Source organism: Myripristis murdjan, chromosome 13 (assembly GCF_902150065.1).
Source record: "Myripristis murdjan chromosome 13, fMyrMur1.1, whole genome shotgun sequence".
Taxonomy (NCBI): Eukaryota; Metazoa; Chordata; class Actinopteri; order Holocentriformes; family Holocentridae; genus Myripristis; species Myripristis murdjan.
Genome location: NC_043992.1, coordinates 17,213,296 through 17,240,058, shown reverse-complemented (window position 1 = coordinate 17,240,058; position 26,763 = coordinate 17,213,296). Strand labels below are relative to the sequence as shown.

The 26,763-nt window shown below is 42.2% G+C and overlaps 1 protein-coding gene across 2 annotated transcripts in view; it reads left to right on the top strand.

The window, feature by feature from the left end:
* Window positions 1-686: 686 nt before the first annotated feature.
* Window positions 687-26,763, top strand: part of git1 (G protein-coupled receptor kinase interacting ArfGAP 1) — a 35,123-nt gene continuing 9,046 nt past the window's right edge. The window contains exons 1-16 of one of the 2 annotated variants that reach the window (XM_030067532.1): window positions 687-1,071; window positions 7,343-7,476; window positions 8,166-8,278; window positions 9,367-9,472; window positions 9,905-9,991; window positions 10,110-10,240; window positions 10,396-10,490; window positions 12,274-12,316; window positions 13,154-13,180; window positions 14,482-14,530; window positions 15,507-15,579; window positions 16,397-16,494; window positions 17,551-17,662; window positions 19,567-19,691; window positions 21,091-21,243; window positions 22,680-23,030. In XM_030067532.1, coding sequence (XP_029923392.1) covers window positions 1,020-1,071; window positions 7,343-7,476; window positions 8,166-8,278; window positions 9,367-9,472; window positions 9,905-9,991; window positions 10,110-10,240; window positions 10,396-10,490; window positions 12,274-12,316; window positions 13,154-13,180; window positions 14,482-14,530; window positions 15,507-15,579; window positions 16,397-16,494; window positions 17,551-17,662; window positions 19,567-19,691; window positions 21,091-21,243; window positions 22,680-23,030 — 1,749 coding nt within the window. In that variant the 5' untranslated portion in view covers window positions 687-1,019. The remainder of the gene's footprint in view (window positions 1,072-7,342; window positions 7,477-8,165; window positions 8,279-9,366; window positions 9,473-9,904; window positions 9,992-10,109; window positions 10,241-10,395; window positions 10,491-12,273; window positions 12,317-13,153; window positions 13,181-14,481; window positions 14,531-15,506; window positions 15,580-16,396; window positions 16,495-17,550; window positions 17,663-19,566; window positions 19,692-21,090; window positions 21,244-22,679; window positions 23,031-26,763) is intronic. The other variant, XM_030067533.1, reaches the window with a different exon arrangement.

Genomic DNA, 26,763 nt, shown 5'->3' with positions numbered 1-26,763 from the left:
GTCAGAGCAAATTGAAGGCACCTTTGACATTGATTGATTGATTGATTGATTGATTGATTGATTGCGGTAACAACGGCTCCATTTTAACCGCACATGACAAAAAAGTAGGCTAATATGAGGCATTAAGTGGAAGAGAATGACTGTAACACCTTTTCCCATACATGCAGGCTAATTCAGGTCATTATTAGAACTAGTCAGTAATTAAATACACACATTCGGCCAAAAATGTGTTTGTAGATGTAGATACCGCTCATATTTTGAGTGGCCATGTCAGATTTCCTATCAGTAGACTACAGTGTCAGCTGCGCTCTAGGGGAAAAAATTAACTCTAGGCTAATTCGCAACAACTATTTCGATGGAAGTAATGTATATTTGGCTGTTTTGAAACCTGGGTGTAAACTGAGAAATATCTATTTTGTCCAATTTCTTTAGATTTTGAAACATAAGTACTCCTATATGTGCAATATATATGTGACATGCCACCTTAAAAAGTGAAGACAGACCCACATACCTGTACGCTGATGGGAGTCCATGACAACATTATTTTTGCACTGCCCCCCTCCCATAGGTAATACAGGGATATTGTGTGTGTGTGTGTGTGTGTGTGTGTGTGTGTGTGTGTGTGTGTGTGTGTGTGTGTGTGTGTGTGTGTGTGTGTGTGTGTGTGTGTGGAAACCGACAGGTAGAGAGCTGCCGTCTTTCGGTGAGTTGTTGGCAATGCAGGGAACAAATATTCCCTATAAAGCCTTTCGCCATGAGCCTTACACAAAGAGTTAGGTTAACTGTATACATAAAACTTGGCTCTGGACCAAGACTTTACTGCTGAACGAGGACGAAGCGACTCGGAACAAACGAGAAACTATCTGTCAGTTGGCCGGGAAAGCCGATCACACCGCCCGGCTTCCGGGGATTCAGGGGCCGCATCGGTTGACGGCAGACGTCGGACTTTAGTTCGGGGGAAAAGGGCGAACATCCACATCATTACCGACATTCGCCTCCTGAATTCCGCCACTTTCGACATGTCAAGAAAGCTCCAAAGGACAGAGGTCTGCGCCGACTGCAGTGCGCCAGGTAGGAGAGAGGAAAATTTATTTTAAAACCCCACAATCCTGGAACAATATGTCGTGAGGGCGACATGGTGGGACGGCGGGGCCGAGGCTGCTGTCACTGTCAGCGGGTCCGCAGAGCAGGAAAACGGCTAGGGCTTAAAGGCGTCGCTTAGGCCCAAAATAAACAGTGAAAAATAGGCGTGTATTCACAAGGGGAAATATGGTTAGCTCATAGCTGCTTAGCGTGACTTTACCCATTGAGCAGGTCGATACATACATTTATTTGAGCAGGATCTATAAAGCAATGTGAGGGCGGCCAGTTTCTTTGCTGCAGTGGTAGCTAACTAGATTCAGATCTGAGTGTCAGATTTGTGTCGCCTTCATACTTGGAGAGACGTTTGTTTTGATTTTCATGACCGGGGCAGACTTCTTAACACGTTAGCACATCCAAGCTAACAAGGTAGCGGTTTTGACACATTGTCTTGCTGCCGAGCATTCAACATTTAGAAGCGTTACTTTTGTGTACTAACTTCACAGTCCTGTTTTATTGTTTTTGGCCCTTGTGCTAACGCTAGCTCTTGCCCACAGCTATTGGACTTGTGTCTACCTGGCTAACGGTACTAGCTCACAGCTAACCTAGCTAACTTTGGCTAGTTGGCAAACGTAAGTTAACCGATTGCGCTAACGCGTCAGCTAGCGTTATTATTATTATTTAGTTATTATAGCGTGATGTAATGTTAGTTTTCTGAGCTTCAGCATACACAGCTCAAAAGTTGAGAGAGTTGATAAAGATGAAGGTTTAAAGATCTTGGTTTGGCTCACTGGTCAGTGATTCATTCCTGTTCACAGTTAACATGGTAAGATAACGCCAACTGAGGCGATTTCAGCAGAAATTAATAAGACATAATAGAGTATTAAACCGGATGAAACAAACTTTATGTACATTTAAACTTCACCCGTAAGATATGAGTGATAAAACAATACTGAAAATGTTAGGTATGACTGTTGCCTTTAGCAACACTTATTTGTACGTCATTTTTATTCTCTTGTTACTACCTATCATTGCCTGTTTATGTGTGAGAGAGAGGTGATGCCAAAACAAAACAACCTCAGCATCCTCTCCATTGCTTTGGCCTTGCATATGTAGCCCCACATGCCCCCATGTTTAGATTGGAGTACTTGCTTATGGGTGCTTCTGTGTTTGTGGTGTGTGCTTGCATTCGTGCTTGTGTGTGTGTGTTTGTGTGTGTGTGTGTGTGTGTGTGTGTGTGTGTGTGTGCACTACAACAGCTGCTCTCCTCCCCACAGCTGCACCCCCCCACACACACATCAGGAATGTGTGTATGTGTTTATGTGTGTGTGTGCGTGCATGCGCATGCAAGCAAGTGTGCTACTGCTAGTGTGTTTCACTGTCTACAAGCTTTAGTGTCCCACTGCTCTGTGCTCATCCCTTGCTGCCTTCTCTGTCTTTTTGATTTATGATGTGAACCTATCCCCTGCCATGACTGTATACTTACCTGCCTACCTTAGTGTCTTTATGCCCTCCCCTCCCATTCCTTTCCTCTCATCATTTTCTGACCAATGCTCACAAATTTCAAAACATCGCCCTTGTAAATGAAATGCCATAGAATCATTGACTGATGTGCCTTAACCCTGACAAATGAATCCTGTAGGCCAAAAGGCTGGCAAAGACTGTTAGGTCATGATGAATATTTGTTGTAAAGCAGCAACAGAATAAAAGTAACATGTAGTAAATAGGCTCATTTCTTTTGGTTGCTCATTTCATTAAAAAGAGGTACGTTTAGCAGAAACTGGTTAGCGTGATTGTACTGACATACCTGGTTTTGGCTGTATACCTCTCGTAATATTCTTCAGTCAGGCTTCTGCATGCAGCCCCTCCCCAGGATGACGCACACACATACGCATGCACACATAAACACACAGTGTGCTCCGCAAGATGCTGACCTAGCCAGTGGTGACAGCCCACCTCCCTGCTACAGAGCTTTCTGTCATACTAGGGGACTCAATGGCATGGCGACAAAGGACGACTGATCGGCCCTATCCCAGCCAAGCCCTAGGAGGCTTTGAAGTCATGCCACAGCAGTGTGCATAGTTTATGGTGACTGTGAATGCTGTCACCAAACTCCTTAAGTTCAAATATTATCAACTCATGTTGCTGTTGAGCACAGACGCAGTTGTGCTAGTAATTAAGGCTTTAATGCAAGCATTTAATGCATTTTTGTGACGCCACTCATTCCTTATTCTGCATTTTATCAATGGCACCCAGTGCTCGTTATGTGCTATATAGAAAATCAAACTGTCTAACGCCTCTCTTGCTGTTGATGCCGTTGGCCATTTTTGATCCAGACTCATGTCCCCTACATCCAGAACAAACATCTCCATCTATTCTCAGTGTTTCTCTCTAAAAACACACAGATAGAAAAAAGCCTGTGTATAAATTGAAATCAACCCATAAGTGGCTCAGAGGTAAGTTGAGCTAAGTGTGGGTATTGGATGCTAAAATGGATACTTAGCTGTGAGGCTCCTCCTGTGTGTAATATGAATTATGTTGTGACACAGACACAGCCTGCAGTTCCCAGTGTGAATGAATGGAAACCAACCACTCACCACAGAATCTTGTTAAAACATGCAGCATTTTCAGTATTTAGTTTAACAACAGTTTGTTGAACTTTAAATCTAATTATTCATTCTGTATACTCAGTGTGAATTATTAGGCCCACGGGACAGTTATTAACCAAATATCAATGCTCTATTGATGAATTGGGCTGTGGCCTAATGGTGATAGACCAACCCAGCCTGATTTTGTCATCCCCCAAATTTGGCAAATATTCCACTGCCAATCATCTATCCAAGTGAAATAGCTAAGTGGTCCAGCCTGTATTGATTAAGTGGGCAAAGCAGATAGCCTAGCCTGTGGGAGTTTTATATTTATTACACAGATTAAGGAATTGAATTGCTATAGTCCAGCCTTTTAAAACCTGTGGGCTACTTTTCTAAACTAGGCTATAGCTCTTATCAAAACCATTTTGCTTTGCTGATTCTCTCTCTGCGGACAAAAAGATTTAAAGCCGTTCAGTTCATCTGATGATAAACTATTTTAGCTCCATTAATGCCCTAAGCCGAGCCAGTTTTATCCCAGCCTGAGAGTGACTAATGCCGATAGTAGACGTGTTTGTGTGTGCGTGTGTGCATGCATGTGTGTTGATGTTGCAGACTGTTTTAGTTGTTAGCAGCTCATCACATCAGGGTCCTGGGGGCATAAACATGACCTAGACTGCATGACTAGACTGTAAGTCTCAGTCGACAGCCGTTGATTCCTTGCTTCCTTCTTTCCTTCCCTTCCTCATCACCTTCATACACATCTATTCCCATTAAGAAATTCAGTTACTTGTCTGGGAGAGAGAACTGTGGTGTTTCTCCCAAAAAATGCCATTCATGTCACATGCTTAAGCAAAATACTGTAGTAGGTACTGAAACTTAAGACTGCTGTAGTAAACGAGTTGATCTGACATTTGGCACAGCCAGCAAGGCACTGCTGGTTTTATACCAAGCTGCTTATGACTGATTAAAGGTCAGAGTTGACTGTGTGTGGGTGTCTACAGGCTTGCACATATATATGTAATGTTGCCTTTACATGTAAATGAACATTTCTGAACCTGCACATATTTCAGATCTATCTTTTGCAAACATTATGTATAACATTTAGTTTATTCTGACAGTTGACCTTTAACGTTACAATGTGTGAGATTTCTTTCATCATCAGCAAGAGCACTGCTCATCACAACAACTCAAGTGCTTTAACCACACCTTCATCACCTCCATTCTAATCATTAAGCCAATTTTTAAGACATCTTTCTTTCTTTCTTTTTTTCTGACAGCACAGTTATGTAAAGTGACATGTTGTATTGCTAGTAAGTTTAAATACTATGTTTAAAGAAATGCCAGATGGCCTAAATTCAAGGTGCCAAATAACTTTACTGATCTGACTAATGTTAGGTTTTGTAGTTAAACACACTGCTACAAACAGCTGGGATAACCTGAGCTTGTCTTCAAACCTAATCTTATTTATGCGTGCAGAAAACAATGCCAAATCCAGAAACTACAAATCGTCATCTGCGCTAGATATGCTAACTATCCATTACATACAAATTGCATAAACCATATCATTACACATCATAAAGTTAAATGCATGATAACAAATGAATGATGAACTTTGAATGAACTAACAAGGATCACATGTATTTGTGGGTTCATAATTTTGCATGCAAAACTTAGCTTGAAATGCATAACACTGGCTAACACTATATATCCTCAGTCAAAAAGGTGCCACTGGTTTACTCAGACATTCTCAGGGAAGACGGACAAATTGGCATCCAACTTGAGTCCTTTAACTTTTCTTAGTGCTATCCATCTAGTAAAATCTCAGAATCTCAGTTTCAGCAGAGTGTCTTGCATGTTGTTAGCTGTCAGCCATGTTATTCTTACCATTTTTGAAGAAAGCAGCATCAGTTTGGACCTGAATTGTGAGCTTTTTATTAGCTGGGTAAAGTGTTGCAGTGATGGGCAGAGCTATGGAACAGTCTGGGCTTTGTAAATGCAGATTTTTTTTTTGCACATTAGCTTGTAATACCACATGATATTTTGACATCATACAAATGCCAAAAATATCACACATACTTACTTTAGGTGTTGTGATCATGTAAACAGTGTGATTCAGATTTTCAGACCTGGTTTACATCCTTAATTGTTAGGCAGTACGCTCTTACCCAGAGCTATTTACAAGGAGAAAGCCAAATGGAGGTTACTGTTCTCTCCAAGCTCATTTTTACAGGATTCATAGCTGTTGCTGTTACTAGACCTGAGTGCTTCCAATATGACTGTAATGGTCTTCAGTCAGCCCTGAAAGTATATTGTTTGAAGCGTTTCCTTACAGTTCTCAGATGAATCTGTGTTAAAATAATCCTCTCAGCCTAAGCATGACCAATCTTGCTTGAGCGCTCCATTATTAGGTGCTTGGGGTCACCTCTGTAAGAGCCCAATTGTGCGTAACACTTGACTGTGCACAGTGCTTCTGGAAGTTATGGTATGCACCCTTTAGGCTGCACAAACCCCTAATAGCCCTGAATAGGAAATACAGTGTGCTCATAGACCAGGCAGTGTGGTAGAAGTCACACAAACATGAGTCAGCTGAAGGTCTGTGCACGGTACATCCACACACCAAGAACAAGCTCTGATTCTCTACATTGATACATGAGCTGAATGTTTTTTGATTTTTTTTTTAATTCAGTAATTCTTGAAATTACAGCAGCGCTGTGCTGCTGTGCTGCCACAACTGTTGGATATTACAAGGTGAAGTTTTTAAAGTCAGATTAAAATTAGTTTCACCAATTACAGTCATCCATATCCCCTACTCCACCCCTCTACCTGAGAATCTCTAAAGCAGCGGCTTCTCAGTCTGTCTGATCTGGTGGAAATTGCTTTTAGCGTGCATGCCACAATTATGTTGTGCTGTGCAGTTTGTGTAGTTGTGAAATCTTTCACAAGATGAAATTTAATTGGAACTTTGGGGATGGTTTAGGGCTAGGCAGTATAACAATATTGTATCAGTTTTGTGATAAGAGACTACATATTGCCTGGGATTTTGGATATTGTAATATTGTGGTGTGGCATAGGTTTTGTCTTTCCCTGGTTTTATTAGACTGTTGTAGTTGTTCTATTATTTGCGTCTACCTGCACAATCATAATATCCACATTACAACTGTTACAACCAAAAATCTGTTTTGTGTAAATATCTCATAAAAGCACCAATAGTGCATCCCTGCAATATTGTCACAATATTAGAAGGTACTCTAATATTGTGACATTTGATTTTGTCTGAATCACTCAGCCCTTGACTGGATATTACAAATTTATCCTAATGCTTGTCTGTGTGTTTATTTGTATTTACTACCATTTAATGCTTTGTGGTGCACATCCCACTGAAAAATCTAGTCATGCTTCCTGTAAAAGTGAACAAAAAAGGAGAATATATGGTGATGTAATAATATGGGTATGGACATTTTAAATTTTTTTTCTCAGATCAACTTTCTGCATTGCCTACAATGTGGACCCTGCAATGTGGTGGCTCACATCTTGAGGACTTTGTTTTAGGATAGAGCGCCTGGAGTTGAGTCTTCAGTTTAACGTTAATGGCTGTGTAGGTTAGCTGTCATACACAGTGTGCTTAAAAAAGCCTCTAACACTTCTCCTCTGTGTCTCTGTATCTCTGTCAGACCCGGGTTGGACTAGCATCAACCGAGGGGTTCTGATCTGTGACGAGTGCTGCTCGGTCCACCGCAGCCTAGGCCGCCATATCTCCATAGTCAAGCACCTGAGGCACAGCGGATGGCCCCCCGCACTGCTGCAGGTAAGGCTTAGAAGCGAGGGTAGAGGGAGGAGGACTAACGGGTGAGTGGAGTGCTTGCGGGGAGGTCTGGGCTTAATAGGGTCAGGCAGAGGGCAACTCTCTCTCTGGGGGAATACCCGAGTCCCTGAGTCACTGCTTTTTTAAGGACTAATACAGAAACCTGGAAAAGCACAGAGGCTGCAAGCCCATTCCCATTTTTTTTTTTTTTTTTATTTGTAATTTCTTTTAAAAAATTGTCTACATCTATCTCCACCTGTATCTCTGTTTCACTCTATAAGTGGGTGTCTGTCTACATCCCTATTTCTGTTTGTCTGTGCCTCTGTATGTCTCAGTTTATCCAAAAATGCAACTTGGCTAGCTGACTGTTGCTATGTGACCAAAGATATTCCAGAGAACTTGCTCCTTCTGCCTCACATGCTTTACAGAATAATAGTGCACAGTGTTTTCCTGTGGTGAGTCAGGTTCACTTTAGTTTTACTTCTACACCCATCACTGTTTTGATTCCAGTGCATGGTGCAGCGATAAAAAAATAAGTCAGACATAATAAAAACAGTTAAGTTAGAACTTATAGTTGTGCATGCTGTGGGCCAGACTCAACATAATACCTGAGACAGACAGTGGTACTTTCTTTCCTTGGTGGTGTACTATTGCTGAAATTTATGTGTGTGTATGTGCGTGTTTTTTTTAAGATGGTGCAGACTCTGGCCAGTAACGGGGCCAACTCCATATGGGAACACAGTCTCCTGGATCCTGCTCAGGTGCAGAGCGGTCGCAGGAAACCCAACCCCCAGGACAAAGTCCAGTAAGTATACCTACAGGCTGAAAATACGCAGAATATGTCTTTATCATAAACCTGCTCCCTGTCAACTCTTCTGGGGGAGATTTAGCTGCATGGGAAACTCTTTTTAGTAAGCAGAGAGGGTATGTTCCCAACTGACCTCAAAACAGTTTTCCCTTAGCTATGTATTGTCCTCATAATTAATCATCTTCTCCTCCCATGGGACATTGTGTAAAATTATATTCAGGGTAGTTTTGTCAACCCGATAGTTTTTGGGGGTGAAAAATGGCCACTGGGCAGCCATGAGATCAGGAATTTGACCTGCAGGATAATTTCCCGCTCATTTCACACTCTTATAGCTTGAGTTACTTCAGCAAACGCGGAAGCACATTGTGCACAGCCCCTGAAAATTTACATGCTCCTGTCTCTGCTTCTGAAAAATGAGCAGGAAATCAGTGACGGACACATCCTCATCCCAGCAGGAAGGGTTCCTACACTGCTCTGCAATGTCTGTAAAAAGCATGGAAAATAAAATTCATAATTGCCATGTTTTGATAAGTTGTTCTAATGTGGCCTAGTTTTGTTATATTGCCCAGCGACAATAAGCTGAGATCATGTTTAACACATGGCTAAATTTTAAAGTTAAGTCAAGAAATGGTGTGGAAGAAGTGATATTATGAAATGGAAAATGTGTAGGAACCCGGGTCAGTTCTGGCTGAGGAAAGATGTTGCTGCAGGCATGTTTCTTCCTTCCATCTCTTCATGTCCTTTTTCAAAAATTTCAAACAAGTGGGCGTGCTTTTTTGAACCTAAGTCATTTTTCTGAAGAAAAGTACATGACACACACACAGACAAACACACACAGTTCCATTGTTTTGTTCATGGGGATGACCTCGTGGGATTTTGAATTCGGTAGTCATGTTTACCTGATCAGTGAGAAAACAGTTCAAGAAGTTCAAGAATAGCTGGACAAGTAAACATTCATGGTTTTCTAAGGAGATTTGGATGAAAGAACCCACAAAATGGTATATTTTATGTTATATGTGTGTGAGACTGCCCCAATATTCATGGAGTCAGTATTTGTGTTCACCATCTCCCCTCCGCCTATCCAGTCCCACCAAGTCCGAGTTCATCAGAGCCAAGTACCAGATGCTGGCCTTTGTGCACAAGCTGCCCTGCCGTGATGATGACGGTGTCACTACCAAGGACCTCAGCAAGGTGAGGACACAGTACTTTATAGTTGATGGTGAGTTCAGGTTAATTAGCCTATATGGACAGTCATACTGTACAAGTGCATGCATCGGCACAAACACTGTTCCGATGTACTTACCACAGAGTGGATGGCCTCAGACATCAACATGCATGCCCATGCATGGGTGTACGCACACACACGCACACACACGCACACAGTTTCCATACTGATAAGACCTCCTGGAAGGAAGCAATCTGAATGACACAGCAGGATGTATTAATGATCTCTAAGGCTGTGGAGCTCCGCATGGCTAACAAGGGATTCTCTGCTTGTTTCTCTGGCTCAACTGTTATTTCTCCCCGATGCTTAATTTTTCCGCCCCTGTCTCTCTATCTCCCTTTCCTTTCCTCCACTATCTCTCTCTCATCTCTCTGTCCCTCCCTTCGTTTCTCTTTCAGCAACTTCACTCCAGTGTTCGGACGGGGAGTTTAGAGACGTGTCTGCGGCTCTTGTCCCTTGGCGCTCAGGCCAACTTCTTCCACCCGGTCAGAGAACAAAAATCTAAGCTGACTCACTCCAGCTAACAATTGGACACGTAGTTTGATTCCTCTCTCTCTACCTCTTTCCCTGACCATCTGTATGTGTGTGTATGCAACTCTCCAGGAGAAAGGCACCACTCCACTCCATGTCGCAGCCAAGGCAGGCCAGATCCTGCAGGCTGAGCTGCTAGTAGTGTACGGTGCAGACCCTGGAGCACCTGACATCAATGGACGCACACCCATGGACTATGCTAGGTATTAAACAGTACACACACATAGATATAAATATACAAATAATAATGTAATTTATCTGTAATCCATTTTCATTAAAAAGTAAATTTCAGAGTGCTACAGGGTAAAGAAAAAAAGTTAAGAGAAAGTTATAATTATTTTTATGTGGATCTTTTTAGGCAAGCCGGCCAGGTGGAGCTTGCTGAGCGGCTGGTCGAGTGTCAGTATGAGCTGACTGACAGGCTAGCCTTCTACCTGTGTGGCCGGCGCCCAGGTAACCCCAGCATCTCTTATCTTACAAACCAACATGCCTTTGAGCATGGCATTGTGTGGGAGCCATTATTCAAAGAGATCTTTGGATTTGTAAATTAGCAGTGAACTCTTGTATTGGCAGGCTATAGGCAGGGTCCGACATAACCGATGACCAGGGGCCAGTAAAAAGTCATGTTGGGACAGTAAAAATAGCAACTCACAGACCTAATTGGGCCAGTGCTAAATACTGGAATTTGAATTAAGTAAATGTTTATTGGCTTGGGATTAAATACAGCTTGGAGACTGCAGACATCCTGTGCGTTTCATGAAAAGGTAATAAAAAATGTGTTTTTGCCCATTACACAGGGTCAGAATGAGAGCTTAGAGATTAGTGTTCGGCATAGTCTGACTCCTGTCTTTCTGTGTATTCCAGCTGCCCTACAGCAGAGTTTGTGGAATTGCAGCAGCTAATGCTAGTGTGCTAATCTGTAAACCATGAATATACCTAATGTGCTTCCTCCACAGTTTTATCTATGCTGTCTCATTGCTTGAAAAACAGTAATCTGTAACAAAGCATGGTCTTAGTTTAATCTGGAAGGGCCACAGAAAAAAACAGCACAAATATGCAGTGTTTGAGTAGTAGTGATACCGATTAAAATACAGTTTCCCTCTTACAACAATGTGGGTTTCCCTGTAGCAAGCTACTTTTTTCATCAAGTAGAGGCCTAGCGTGACCAAATGTTACATCTGCTGGTGCCTGAGGACAGTGGAATCTGACAAGGAAGAGACAACTACCAGCTCATGATACTTTTTTACACTGAAATTTGTCTGAAGGCAGTGCTTTGTTGCTTCCTGGTCAGTGCTTTCCAACTGTGGTTACAACAGTCCAGGGAGTAGTAGACAAAGTTCTTAATGGCTGCTCTGTTTACTGTAGTACACACAATTTAACAGTTCTTACTGTTGCCCATTAACTGTTCTGCTTTTATTCTGTGCACTCTGCTGCTGACATACACCTCATCTGCTCCAGAGTTACACACACACGCCTCTCAAGATGACACCTGAAGCCACCCACATGTGAATGTTCTTAGAGTGTCAGCTTACTCCTGTTTACAGACCTGCTGTATTGCTGCTCAGTGTGATGGTGATGCCAAGTGACCACTTTATAAATGATTGCTCATTTCAAAACATTTATTTGATGAAAGGTAACATATTCAACAAACCTACCCAACTTCCTGCGAAGGACAAAAACACTGCAACATTAGACAGTCTTATTTGTTTCTTATCAGTATATTCAAATATCCATCAAATGGAACTAGAATTCATAAAATCTAATACATACACCTTATTAAAATAAGCTGCCCCACTGTCTTTCAGAATTCAAACATGCAACATCTTTGCAAACCTGCAGTATTACAAATAAAATGGGTAAGTAATAGCTGATAATAACACCGATTATTACAGCTTTCGGAGGTTGGACCAGCAAAAATTGTCTTGAGGCCAGTAGGCTTCAGACCCGCTTGTGGGCCAGTGGAGAAAAAAAAAAAAAAAGTTAACGTTGAACCCTGATGCTGTAGGTATTGGCTGATGACAGCTTTAAAAAGCAGTGTTAGTTCAACATTATTTTTACTGTAAATATTTGGCTGATTGTGACTTGTCTGACATTTTTCCTGGTCGTGTAAGTCAATACAACAATACACTCAGGTATATTCGAATTATAAACATTTATGCAGTTCTTGGCTGGGCTCTCAAAACACATATCTATTCTGTTCTGTTTATTTATCCCACTCATCTCTATCTCTTTGCAGATCACAAGAACGGCCACTACATCATTCCTCAGATGGCAGACAGGTATGGACCACAGCACAGCTCATTAGATGATTGGTTTGTGTTAACCACTAGCGGATGTGCTGTTGTTGCATGTGTTTTGCGGTTTGATTTGCATGAATGATCTTTGTTTAAAATCGAGCATATTAGTATACATGAATGTATTTGCAGCTGCTTCACTTGCCACACTTATGTGGCTTGGCCTGAATTTGATTCTCTTCAGTGTACATCTCCTCTGCATGGATAAATTTACAATGCTGCTGCTCAGTATTTAAACCAGTAGGTGGCGCCATAATACAGGTCATGGTATCTCCCTGCAAAGAGTCAGAAGCGGGGAGGCCTTTGGCTTCTTTAACAAGTCTTGCTGTTTATTTTCAGTGCTGATCTAAGCTGTAACGGCTAACTCCAATGATTTAGGTACTTGATGTGCACTTGATTTAAGTCTCAGCTGTAGAGTTGATTTGAGAGGTCCAAAAGTGCAGAGTCAGGCAATGATAAATCAGTTTCAGTATTACTTGGCTCAACCTCTTTCGGATATTTGAAAGGTGCTTGGCTTATAAAGTCTGAGCTGAGTGGAAGAAGTTGCTCAAAAAGAAAACATTCAAGTTGCACATGTGAGGCACCTAAACCAAGCGTACATCAAAATCTCTCTTTTTTTTTTTTTTTGTTTGAAGTGGATGCTACTTTTGGCGTGGCCACCTAACTCCACTTGCACTCTGCTCTGTACTGGTGAATGGTACCTCTTGTAATAATAACTTTTGAAGCTGTTTTGATGTGGCTTCTGTACCTCTCTTTCTCTCTTTCTTCCTCTTTCTCACTCGTTTTCTGTTCTCTCCATTTCGCTGCGCTTGGTGGAGCCAGAGCTCGTCCTAAGTGCCCGACACAGAGGTATCTTCATTCTCCTTTTCTCCCTTTTCTCCGGAATTTTCTTCCTTCATTACAACCCCCTCCCCTCCCTTAACTGATCATTTGTAGATTTCCCTTGCTGCAACCATAATAAGGCTCCATCTCCTCTGGTTTAGGAGGAAAGAATATTAGCCCTACTCTGTTATCATTAGAAAACAGGACTGTTCAGCCAGTTGTAGGAAAAAAAGTAACAGCTTCGAAACAGAGTTTGACATGGCTGTCCTAACAAGGTGTTAAAGAGCACTGTGGGACATTCCTTAAACCTACTATTAACCTACTGCATGTTACAAAACATGTTTTATTTTATTCAAGCAGAGCAAATTGTACATCTGAATTTATCAACACCCTCATTTTCCTGAATGTTCCTAAACATGTAGAAACAATTAATGTAAGGAGTGTCCAGTTGCATTTCATATGACAGCAATTGCAAAGAAGGCAAAAAAAGTAAAAAAAAAAAAAAAAAAAGTAAAAAAAAAAAAAAAGTCAAACAGTGAAATTACATTGCATTCAAAAACTCCAAGCAAAAAAGATTTTGTTGTGAAAAAATAGTCTAAAATAAATCTTAAACCAGATAGAGTGCCATGTAGTCAGGCAGTCCATTTGTGGACACTTAACCTCACTCTACATGTGTGATCAAAATAAATTTCTACAAACTAAATCTTTTGTACTATCTTCTATATGGTGAGAACGTAACCTATAAACTGAATATTTTTGAATGAGCAACACATTTTCACACAACTCCTAGAGACCTGTTCTTACAAGGATACAAGGAAGTTTATTGGTCATTATACAACAGGTTGAATAATGAAATTAAAGTGTGGTTCCCTCTTGATTCTTGTATTTAAAACCATCCAATCCTACTTTATTTTTGACTACTCATCAACATGAGAGGAAAAGTTATCTTCCCTTGGATATATACCATACGATATATCTCATCTACTGAAACGTTAGTGCAAATATCAGTAATAATTAAGATAGGACACTGAATTGTCTTTCATAGTATATTGTGATTTTTTTTTTTTTTTCAACCAAGCTAGCTGTAGCTTGTAACACTAAAAGTGCACAATGTACACAACTGTATACAACATTATTTTCAGGTTAAACATGGCCCACAAAGGTAAATACCCCTCCCCTCTCCCTATTCAGCATTCTCTTGCCCACCTCCTCACCTCTCTGTCCTCTCCCTAACCTCATCCCCCACCAACACCCCCACCACCCTCTTCCTCTTTATTTCTGTGTGTGTCTTTGCTGCCTGTCTCACTGCTGTTATCTGTGTTTTGTAGCCTGGACCTCTCAGAGCTGGCCAAGGCGGCCAAGAAGAAGCTCCAAGCGGTGAGTGGGGTCAGACCATGAGATTAATAATATGGCTTCTGTACATCTGCATTACAGTTTAGGCATTTCGCTAAACCCTTTATCACAAATGACTTAAAATGAGTGCAACAATAGAATAAAGTCAAATGCCGGTATTACAGTCAGTAAGGATTGCCAAGGTCAAAGTCACAGTATATTGGTTCTTGGGATGATATGATGGCAGACTGGAGTTAAAAGACTGTACGCTGAGTTAAAACCTTGGGTATCGACCTTTTTCACAGCAGCCATTTTGGACATGAAATAGCAGATAAACATAGGTGTTAGTAATGACATTAATTAAGATTCTGTTCCATTTAGGTCTAATAGAGCCAGGGTTCTGCTATTGTGCATGCTGGCTCACTGGATCGTTTCCAGTGGCAGGTTAAGGTTCCAACCTTAATTAATGTCATTAGTAACACGAGTGTTTACCATGCTGTTTCATGTCGAAACGGGTGTTGTGGCAGGAACCCTACAATATGATAATGATTCTGATACTTGGGTGCTGATTTGATATGTACTGGAACAGTGTAAGTGTTGAGATTCGATATTCCAATTTCTTGCAATTTTGGATAACTTGCACTGGCATCAGCATCTGTAAGATTCTAAGTGGCAAGATTTTCCTCTGCTGGAATAAAAGAAAGACATGCCTTAAGTACCAAATACTGATTGAATGGCGCGCACACACACACACACACACACACACAAAAATCACAATTTGTAACTGAATATTTTTTCCGCCACCCTACTAGTGACTGTAGAGTTGCTGCTGCAAGTTTTTAGAGATGATGCTACTTGTCAAGACATAAGGCAGTATTCAGGAACTGGACAGCTTGCTCTGCTCGCTCTCTTTGCTATTTTGCATACTGTATTGTATTGTTCAGTGTGTTTGTATGCATGTGTGACTATATCTATTTACCGCGTGTGTGTGTGTGTGTGTGTGTGTGTGTGTGTGTAACAGCTGAACAATCGGCTGTTTGAAGAACTAGCCATGGACGTGTACGATGAGGTGGATCGCAGAGAGAACGACGCAGGTAAACTTCCTCTGCTCCTTCCTCTCTCCTCCTCCTACCCAACCGTTTTTTGCCCTTTTCAGACATGGAAACTTTCTCTGACCCTAGGGATGTGGAAGTAAACAGTTGCCATGAGACACACACGCACACACTATGTAGCTAATACCCGGACTAGAGAGAAAGTTTGAAGAAGGCTTAGGGAAATGAACCAGAAATCCAAGAATGCGGTGCCAAACTCTGTTTGAGAAGGAAAAAGAGACTGAGAAGAGAGAGAGAATTTTGAAGCACGAGAAGAGAGATTGAAGAGAAGAGAAAAAGGAGAATGAATGTTGAAGAGGAAGACGAAATGGCATGAGTGAGCGAGGGAGGAGGAGAGAGTGTTTGAGTGAGGAGGTGCCTCAGGAATTCTCCAGTCGCTCTCTCCTCCTCCTCCTTTGCTCTTTCCCTCTCTCTCTTTTTTCTTTTTTCTGTCTTCCTCCCCTCCCATTCCCTCAGTAGCAGTAGCAGTCCTATTGTGCTGTCTGACAGAGGCACTGCAGGTAAGTGACAGGGACACACACACACACACACTTACACACTAACAACCACACACACACAGAGAAGAGTAGGTTTCTGAGCACAGCAGTGCATTGTAGGAGCTTACAGTTTTACTTTATTTTTCTTCTCTTTTTTTCTTTTATTCTGACTTTGCCTGAGTGTATGTGCGGGTGGCTGGATGAGGCTGGACCAGGCGTGGAAGTGCCTGCGTTCAAGTCAAGATGACCTTTCTTCTTAGACACATGCACACAGACACACACACACACTGACTAAGTTTGCGCCCTTGTGTGTGTGTCTCCAGTGTGGCTGACGACTCAGAACCACAGCACTCTGGTAACGGAACGCAGCGCAGTGCCCTTCCTACCAGTCAACCCCGAGTACTCGGCCACACGCAACCAGGTAAACATGCACGCTCTGAACCACAGGTGGTGCACATCAGCTCACACACATGCACAGGCTGATGCAAATAGACACACACATGTAGCCACAGACATTTATTAAACTGTGTGTGTGTGTGTGTGTGTGTGTGTGTGTGTGTGTGTGTGTGTTTGGGGGGTGGGGGTGACCTAGATGGGGGAAATATGAGTGTGAAATATACAAGGGATGTTCTTCAGCTGTGAAAGAGGAGGAAAGATGCTGTCCATCTGTGTTCTTGTGCTTTCTCTCTCTCTCTCTCTCTCTCTCTCTCTCTCTCTCTCTTTCTCTCTCTCCCCCTCCCTCTCACACATGCACACATCACTGTCTGTGTGTGTGTGTGTGTGTGTGTGTGTGTGTGTGAGTGAGAGGGAGAAGTCCCATATGTCCTCTCGCATACTTCTGTCCTCTACTCTGGGGCTCATTAGTGTAAACACCAACCTTAACATGCACAGAAAACATCCACCATCGCCACGCTTACTCTGCCCTGATTGGGCAGTGTGGTGGCTGGGAACTGCTTACTATTTATGGAGGGAATCCTAGGAAACACACACAAAACACACACTTACAGTTAAACTTTCCTCGCTCTTTTGTTTTCCTTAAACAGAATGATGCACTATGAATAGATGGGTAATTCCACAGAGTTTAGAACTTGGACGAAAAGTGACATTTTTACTCTCTTATATAAACACCAGCAGGCTTGTGTAATTGCACAGTACAATGGTTTATGTGAGTCTTTGTACGGGAGTGCATCTTCACGTGTGGACAGATGTGTGTGTGTTCAGTATGACTGTGTTTTTCCATGGCACATGGTCCTTGACCACAGCAGTCACACAGACAGTGAAGCAGCCGCTGTGGGCTGGATTATATTTGGATGCCACACAACTCTGATAAAATGATACATGGACCCTGTACTATGAGGGTACATTAATACATTTTAGACATGCCAGTGTGCGCATGTAATCTCTCTTCTCCTCTCTCCCTCCCTCCTCTGTGCCTTGCCTTGTGCCCTCCCCCTCTCTCTCTTTCTCTCTCTCTCAGGGCCGGCAGAAGCTGGCACGTTTTAATGCTCGGGAGTTCGCCACGCTCATCATCGACATCCTGAGTGACGCCAAGAGGAGACAGCAGGGGAAAGGCCTCAGCAGCCCAACTGGTGAGATGCTGTGAAGGAGAGATGGAGAGATCAGACATGTGGATGCATGGCAGGCTGTAGGAAAATGTGTAGGGTTTGAAAAAGGAACAAAGTTATGGGAGAGGAAAGAAGGCCAGAGTAGTTATCCTAAACTGATGTATATGCAGAAAGTGATCAACACCAAGACTCAAAAGAGGAAAAGACACAAATGATCGAGTTGGGCCAATACAGTTCAGTGGCTAGTAAGAAGAACTGACTGCTACCAGACCAGTACTTTATATACAGCAATGTGGACTTGGAAAACTTTTAAACCATTGGTTTACAACAGAGATGGAACCATACAAAAATTCTACATTGCAATTATCATGACCAGGTTTCAGTGTTATTGTGGAATCGTTAAATGTGATAATATAGTGAGCACTATGAACTCTTTGCATTGAAATACTACAACAAACAATGCCATATTTTAACATATGAAATATACAAGATAAGCATAACAAATGCATTTTGATTAGCCCTAATTAGCATCATAGATGTAAGAGGTCGGCACCTTGTGTGCATTATTTCAGTCCCCTGTTGCCTTTTTAAAAGACCATAACTGTATGCACACAAATCTAATGTGCATTGTACAAATAAGAGCAGCGCAATGGTAGCGTTAAGGAAACGGTATTGCAAAAACCACAGCCTTTTAAAAAGAAAAACACTAGTCAGAAACAGTTGTGATAATCAATATTTGAAATTAATTTTGGGATATTTTATCACGGTTTATAGTAAAACTGTTAACCATTATGTCCCTAGTTTAGCGATTTAAAATTTTAGTTGCGAGATACATGGGCATGTAAATTCAGTTACGCCTCACCAGGTCACCTCCTTTAGACAAGCTTGTATAAAACAATTTGGGATATCGAAATCTGACAAGCGTTTCACTAAATAAGATTGTTCTAATTAAATAGTGCAATGAAATAAACAAGATTGTGTAGTGATTGTAATTAGAGCTGTGCGTTTGTTTGACTGCAGGTGAAATTCTGTTTCTAAGTGCTTGATTAAATTTGTCAGCCTGAATAGCCATGTAGTTATTGTACATCAGTAAAAGTAACAATTTATAGGAGAGAAAAGAGGTACTTGGGAAAGTGAAATGAAACACCTAGTTGTAATCAGCCTACCATATTAATTGCGTAAGTTCAAGAAATAACAGGTTTTTACCTGCACAGAGCAACAGACCCTGCAGCATCTCACACATCCCTTCTTTGAGCTAAACTTTCTCAACTTACTCATCTTTCATCGGTAAAGACTGGTTTATAGTGCTAAATCCTGTCATTAATGTGCCATAATACCTTGTCTTAAAATATCTAAGGGATTTATACCTCATACATTAACTCTGTCCTGTCACCATGCTGTCATTACACATTTTGATGGGCTGCACTAAAGGTTGGCAACGGTTGAATATGTGGCATATTTAAGTCCTGGCAGAGTGCATCTTGGCTCTGTGTCAGTGAGTCTTAATTCTTCAGAATTTTTGACCTATGATGTCAGAAGCATGACATTAAGACCTATGAACTCTTTTATCTTTTCTGTTATCTGTTTGGAAACCTTGATGCTTGTGCTGAAGACTTTGCATTTCAAAAATGTTGCTAATTGACAGCTGGGTTGGCTAGTTTGTCTTCCTTGGCATTTCTCCTTTTTGGAGGCTCCTGTTGCACACGACTTCCATTACCCATATCAGATTGGAGTGGTGACATTTGGAATATGGTGTCTGTGTTTTAGGATTAGGTCTTATTTGACACCAATTTAGAGAGTGAAGAATGTGAAATGAAAAACTGGCCAAATTTGGTCAGCAGACTGTCAGTTTGAGCATTCCCAAGAGAGTTGGAAAGAAAGAGAGTGAAAGAGCTATGCAATAAATGAGCAATTTTTCCCTCTGTCAGACCCATTGGACTTGGGCATCGATGATGACCAGCATGACTATGACAGTGTAGCGTCTGATGAAGACACAGACAGTGAACTGACCACCCAGAACAACAACAACACGCAGCGCAACAACCGTGCAAAGGTATAACACTCACAGAAAAGTAGTATTTACAGTAATGCATACATGCCTACACACCAGTGCACACCAGTGAAATCTTTGAACACCAGAAGCAGCACCATCTGCCACTGCAGAAGATTAACATATGCTCAACAATTCAACCCTGTCCTGTTCAGTTAGCCCCTGAAAATCTTGGAAAGCCAGCAGCAGCAAGAGCAGCTAGCAAAGCTTTTCTTTTCTATGACTGCCTGTCCCAGCATGCTTTGCGGGGAGTGGCCACAGTCAGGGCTGCTACATAGTTCCTGAGTGACATCATCAGCTATTCTGGGTCCTAGTCACAGAGGCATTGTTCTGACCGACAGAGAGAGGGAGCAGGGAAGGGAAGACAGTGCTGGCAAAGAGGAAGATAGAGGAGATGGTTGAGAGGGATAGAGACTGTCCAAAACATCAAAGTTTAAACCACTAAATAACTGCATTCCCCGTGTGAATTCATGATTTTGTCACTTTCTTTAGATAAAATGAAATATCAAGTGAAATTGTCCTCTGTCATATATGGTTTTAGTTCTGGCCTGTTATCAAATAGAGGAATTTGCATAGACAAATGGGTAAGGGTAAAGGATTTGGGAAAGGGGATGAATGGGTATCAAAGAAGAACCATGGAAGAATAGTACATGAAATATAGCGTAGGTAGTACAGTTACTATTAAAAAATTCTGTATAGCACAATACAGTAACAGCCTGAGTTAGATGTAGAGGCATGTCAAAAATAGAAAGGAGTGTTTATTATGGGTTTGAATTTAGGGAGTGGTATGGAACAGCATTTGAGCACGCTCCCAGAATTGCAGGAAACGGAGGTGGGGGGATGCATGGAGAGGGAGAACTAAGGCTTCACTGTGTGTAAGTGTGTGATCAGCTGTTGGGTTAGTACTGGCCCTCAGGCTGCAGGCCAGCCCTCTGCCTCTCACACAGTACTAAGCTCTGTCTTTACCCAGCTCAAATGGAACCGATTCATTTTCTTCCCTATCACCTTGGCATAAATCCTGCATAAATTGTATGTAGCTTGAAATGGTGTCTGCCTATCCTGAGTGCTCTGACACTTTTTCTGGTCCAGGAGGCTCTCTGGTGCTGGGACCAAGGCTTATTAAAACAGGCTAGACTCTTGTCACGTGGAAATTCACCAGAAAGAGGCCTTCCCTGTCACCCCCATTCTGAAATAATGAGACACACACAGTACACTGTTCATCTAGTGCCAGTTAGAAAAATTTGTGGACTCAGTGGAGAAATGATGTGTCGTATATTGGGATTGTCACATGTACAGCATCAGTCTGCTCTTTCTAAGCATGTCTGTCTGTCCATCTGTCTGTGTTTCTCTCTGTGTCTTTGTCCATATACCTCCCTGCATGTCTGTCCCCCTATCCACCCAGAGTATGGACTCTTCAGACCTGTCAGATGGTCCCATCACCCTGCAGGAGTACCTGGAAGTGAAGAAGGCCCTTGCCTCCTCGGAAGCCAAGGTCCAGCAGCTGATGAAGGTCAACAACAACCTCAGCGAGGAGCTCCGGCGGCTCCAGAAGGAGGTAAGGAAGATGCAGGGAGGGAGAGCTGAAAAGAAGAGCAGGAAGAGTGGGGCAGACAAGGTCAGATGTTTAATAAGTTCAGTCAATAACAATTTGTAGCAGATCTCTTAGCAATGCGGACACTATGGAGGGAGCAGAACTTGAGAGGAAAACAGAGGGAGGTTAAAGCGGTGAAGATGAATTACAACAGTCTGAAGAGTTTAGGTGCTTACATGCACATTATATCACAAAGTATCCCTGTTGCCATATTTAATCCAGTTAATAAGATTCCTATTACGCTTGGGCAGTATGAAGTATTATAGTATACCATGGTATTTAGAAATCCTGGAGGTACGTTTTTTCACTACCGCCAAAAATACAGATACTCCTCTTTCCATTAAACTGATTCTGACATGCTATATTGAGTTGATGTATTGTAGCCTCAAACTCTGTGCTAGTATGTTTTTTTTTTTTTTTTTTTTTTTTTAATTATAAAGGTGGAGTGAAGCATAGAAGCAAAAAAGGTAGAATTTGAGGACTATATGTTTGGAGGGATGGAGGAATGCACAAGACACAGATAACAAGAAGGTGGGCAAGAGGAGTAGTCAAGCCAGACAGAAGGAGGGCAGGATTGATGGAGAGTGACACAGTGACAGGGTGTGATTTTCCTATGCTGTTGTCATTGAAAGATATATTTGCTAACACCTTTTCAGTGCAATCCAGTGCTTAAAGTAGTTGTCATTCTCATGGAGAGCTATGATGCTAACAAACACTGGATCCCTTGTTGATGTAGTTGTCATGTTTAGTTAAGTCATTTTCAGTTAAGTGTTCATCTGTTGGTCCATGTTGCTTCATGTGGTTTCCTACAATAATGTCATCATCATTGGCTCATTGTACTCATTAGTGGCCGCCAGTGTTAAACCGCATGGCCCATGATTCATGTGTCCATGTTGTCCTATGATCAAGGATAGAATGAAGAGTGAAGCACACACATACCTTTTCATGCAAAAACATATGGACACATACACTTGCACATGCAAGCTGGACAGTGTGGAATAACAGGAACAGTGTGGTCAAATTAGGGTAAGTTCTCACAAGCAGACAGGAGTGCGTCAGTGCAGGTGAACTACCCCGCTAATATTTTCTTATTGACCCTCCCTAGCAAACTAGGTATGTATGTAGCCTCCCAACCCTTCCCCAAGACCTGAGCCCTAACTCAGCATGTGACCCATTGGAGTTTCTTAACTGCACATTCCCCTCCTCCCCAATACAAGTAATATGTGAAGCCCTGAATATTTGAATGAAGTCCCCTCCTCTTACATGTACCTGTGTTTGTGGATGCTTGTCTTTGACCATTCAGTTGACACCTCCCTCCCTCCCCTTCAACTTCCCCATGTCCCTCCCTCCATCCCTCCATCCTCTCATCCCTCCCTGGTCCCCTCCCTCCTCTCCTGTAGATCACACGGATGCAGACGGAGAACAGTGCACTGCGGGGGGGCCAGCAGGCTGGGGGGGTGGCTGGCCACGGGGTAGGGGGCCCCGGTGGAGGAGGAGGGGGTGGAGGCCATTGGCCAGTGGGGGGTATGAGAGGAGGAATAGGAGGAGGAATTCTGGGTGGGTTCGGGCCAGGTGGGGATCCCCCGGGGCTCTCAATGCCCTCCACGGTGGCCCCCCACTCCCATCCCCACCGGAGGGACCGCCAGGCTTTCTCCATGTACGAGCCTGGGGCAGCCCCTGGCCCCAAGGCCCACGGCCCCCCAGCCCTGGACTCCCTGACAGCCCGCCTGCAGCCCCTCAACACACCCAGCGTAAGTTAGAACGCCCCCACCCTCTCAACCTCCCACCGTCCTTTTTGGTGGCCCTAATTGGCTCTCTGTGACCTGATTTATGGGTGGTAATCCGATCCTTATCTATCTCTTTCCCTTTGACTCTGTCTCCCTGCATCTCGGTTCCACATCCTTCTCTTTGAGCTGTCCAGTTGTGCATGAGCCCCACTTAGAAGTGTAAGAACCACAGAAACTCTCTCCAGAGAACAGGAACCCTTTTGAACCAGGCCCTCTCTTTGCCTGGGGGTTGAGTTCCTGGGCTCCAAAACAGTCCCTGCAACTGAGCTAGTATGCTACAAGGTCCTTGTTTTTTTTTTTTTTTTTTTTTTTTTTTTAATCAGAATCAGGCAACTGCAAAATAAAACTGTAAAATAGTAGTAAAGAATCATGAACCTCACAATGTCTTCGATATTTCCTGTTTTTCTGTTGTCAGTTGTGCCCCGAATGATTAGACGCCTACTTATTTACATGAAGTTTGCTGTTACGTGGAAAGCACAACAGCTTAAGGAGCTCATTTTGCCCCAAAACCTTCTTCCAAGAGCAAGACCCAGGAACTTTGGCTCTGGAACATTTTGGTGGAAAAGGAGCAATAGATTCCATTCTGTTCTTTAAGGGCAGTTAAGAGGGAACTTGCATGAGTGTGACTGAAGAGAGAAAGATGGAAAGTAGGTATTGTCTTGTCTGATCTGTTGCCTGGTTATGCTTCTGATGCACTGCTCTCCAGCCTGCTCTGCACCCCCTGACCTTTCAAATTTTTCAATCTTTTTGACCTACAGCTAGCTCTTCTGTGCTGTCCTGTTGCTGGACTGCTGCTTAATCTGGGAACTGCTTTAATCACACACGCACACACATGCACGTACACACACACACACACACACACATACACACACACACACACGCACATACACCCACAAAGCGAATGAAATTTCTCTCCAGGCTACAGTGGCTGGTAAATTCCCAAATTCACCACCAACTTTCACTATTTTACCAGATAACTTGGATGGAAAAGAATATCCATCCGGTGGTCGCTTACCTGGCAAAGTGGTGAGAGCACAGGACTCAACAACCTGTTATGGCTAGGGCTGCTGCAATAAATGAATGAATAAGTACTAAAAATTACAGGAGCTAACAGCAGTTGTTTCGTATGACTGCAACTATTATTTTTGTTTTAAACTTCGGAATATTTCCTCCTCTTTAGTAATTTATATCCTGTCACCCACTCAATCACTTCTATCATGGTTGGAAGAGAAGGTTGCACTTCAATTAAATTATTTTCAGTCCTAAACCCAAAACCCAATATTCCAAAAGCTGAAAAGGTAGCACATCCCAAATTGTTCAGTCAAGAAGGGCAAAAGCTGACATGCTTAAGTGTTTTCTAATGTGATGTTTGCTAATAAACAAGTGAAATATGAGTATTTTGTCCTCCTTGACTTGACAGTTTGGGATGTGGTGCCTTTTCACATTTTTTGAATACTTGGAGATCATGTTGCCTTTAAAAAGTCTTAATCTATTCAGGAGAGGGTTCTTGTGCCATCAAAATACATATGCTTATATAAATTGTGAACAATAATATGATAAGGCAAAGATATGTCTGTGAATGGAAAGGAATGGAAGCATTCATTACTTTTCTGTATTTCTGTGTAATATATCGGTTATAAGATGGCTATCAACCACAGCTGTTCATAAAGGTGTCAGTAGACATTTTTAGACAATCCATGCTGAGGAAGCATTTCAGAGAAGTCCTGCAATAGTTTGTAGCTTTTGACTGCACGGAGGAATAAGCGGAGAGCAGAAAATACAAGTGTGCACCTGAAAGTGCTTTTTTTAAGGATTTGATGTACTGAGCTCATTATACCTATATTCATGTTTAAAATTAAGAAAATTGCATAATAATTAGTGAAAAATATGGTGTTTGACCCAGTCAAGTGCTTTTGGGGATGTGTTTGTATTATGTCATGTAATCAACTAAAAGCCATGTCTGCATTTTTTTTTTTCTAGTACAGTAGTTATGCAGTAGTAGTAGTTATACAGTTGGTCCCAAAGTCTGAGTCCACTACTAAGAACTGCATGCCTTTTTCCTTCATGATCACATCATCTGATGACCAGTTTATTAATATAACATCACAGAACAGAATCTGCATCCAAGATACAAAACCAGCTGAACAAAGAACATCCAGTTCTTGTGAGAAAAATATAGTCAAAAGACAGACAGCGGCCTTAATGGTAGAGTAGCAGTGTCCAAACCACTTCTTTGACGACAGAGTAACCCTAAATGCGTGGGACGGGCCAGACAGTACCAAAATTTCACTGTTGCAGACTGGAACACAATCTTCTACAGATGAGTGAGTTTAATATTTACTTTTGTAATCACAGAGAGCTTGTCAAGAGATGACTTCATGAGAAGCAAATACATCAGTACATAAAATTTACAGAAAAACATTCAGGAAACATGGAAACATTCAGGTGTGGAAATGTTTCACCTTTGCTGGAGTTGGTGACTTGCTAACTATATGCTAATGAAAGAGTAACACTGTAGCAGCACTCTATTCTCCCCTATGGGTTAGGGTTAAGGTTGTTAATTTTTAGCTGATCAATGACCTAAACATGTTGTATGCCAGGTTTATTCAAAGTCTAAGACAAATGAAAGGGTGCTGTTGCATGGCTTTTGCTCCACCATCACCTTTTCAGAAAAGGTGAAACATACTCTAACATCACAAGGCACTCTCTGTGTGATGCTGTAAAAGAGTGCATAAAACTCTAGAATGAATGTTAGGTAGAGTGCATGCTGTGATTAAATCAAACAGGGGCCTTACCAAATACTGAGGAATGAAAAGACTACCTAACATGTACATATTTTTTGTTGGCATCAGTAAAAAGCTATGTAATTCAGTTTTTTGATAAATGATGACACAAGAGTTCATAGTTGTAGATTCAGACTTTTGTACCCAGCTATATATTGTCCAATTAATTGCAGAGACTGATTTGGCAGGGTTATTTTCTATACAGTACAGGCCAAAAGTTTGGACACACCTTCTCATTCAATGCGTTTTCTTTATTTTCATGATGATTTACATTGTAGATTCTCACTGAAGGAATCAAAACTATGAATGAACACGTGGAGTTATGTACTTAACAAAAAAAGGTGAAATAACTGAAAACATGTTTTATATTCTAGTTTCTTCAAAATAGCCACCCTTTGCTCTGATTACTGCTTTGCACACTCTTGGCATTCTCTCGATGAGCTTCAAGAGGTAGTCACTTGAAATGTTTTTTCAACAGTCTTGAAGGAGTTCCCAGAGGTGTTTAGCACTTGTTGGCCCCTTTGCCTTCACTCTGCGGTCCAGCTCACCCCAAACCATCTGGATTGGGTTCAGGTCCGGTGACTGTGGAGGCCAGGTCATCTGCCGCAGCACTCCATCACTCTCCTTCTTGGTCAAATAGCCCTTACACAGCCTGGAGGTGTGTTTGGGGTCATTGTCCTGTTGAAAAATAAATGATGGTCCAACTAAACGCAAACCGGATGGGATGGCATGTCGCTGCAGGATGCTGTGGTAGCCATGCTGGTTCAGTGTGCCTTCAATTTTGAATAAATCCCCAACAGTGTCACCAGCAAAACACCCCCACACCATCACACCTCCTCCTCCATGCTTCACAGTGGGAACCAGGCATGTGGAATCCATCCGTTCACCTTTTCTGCGTCTCACAAAGACATGGC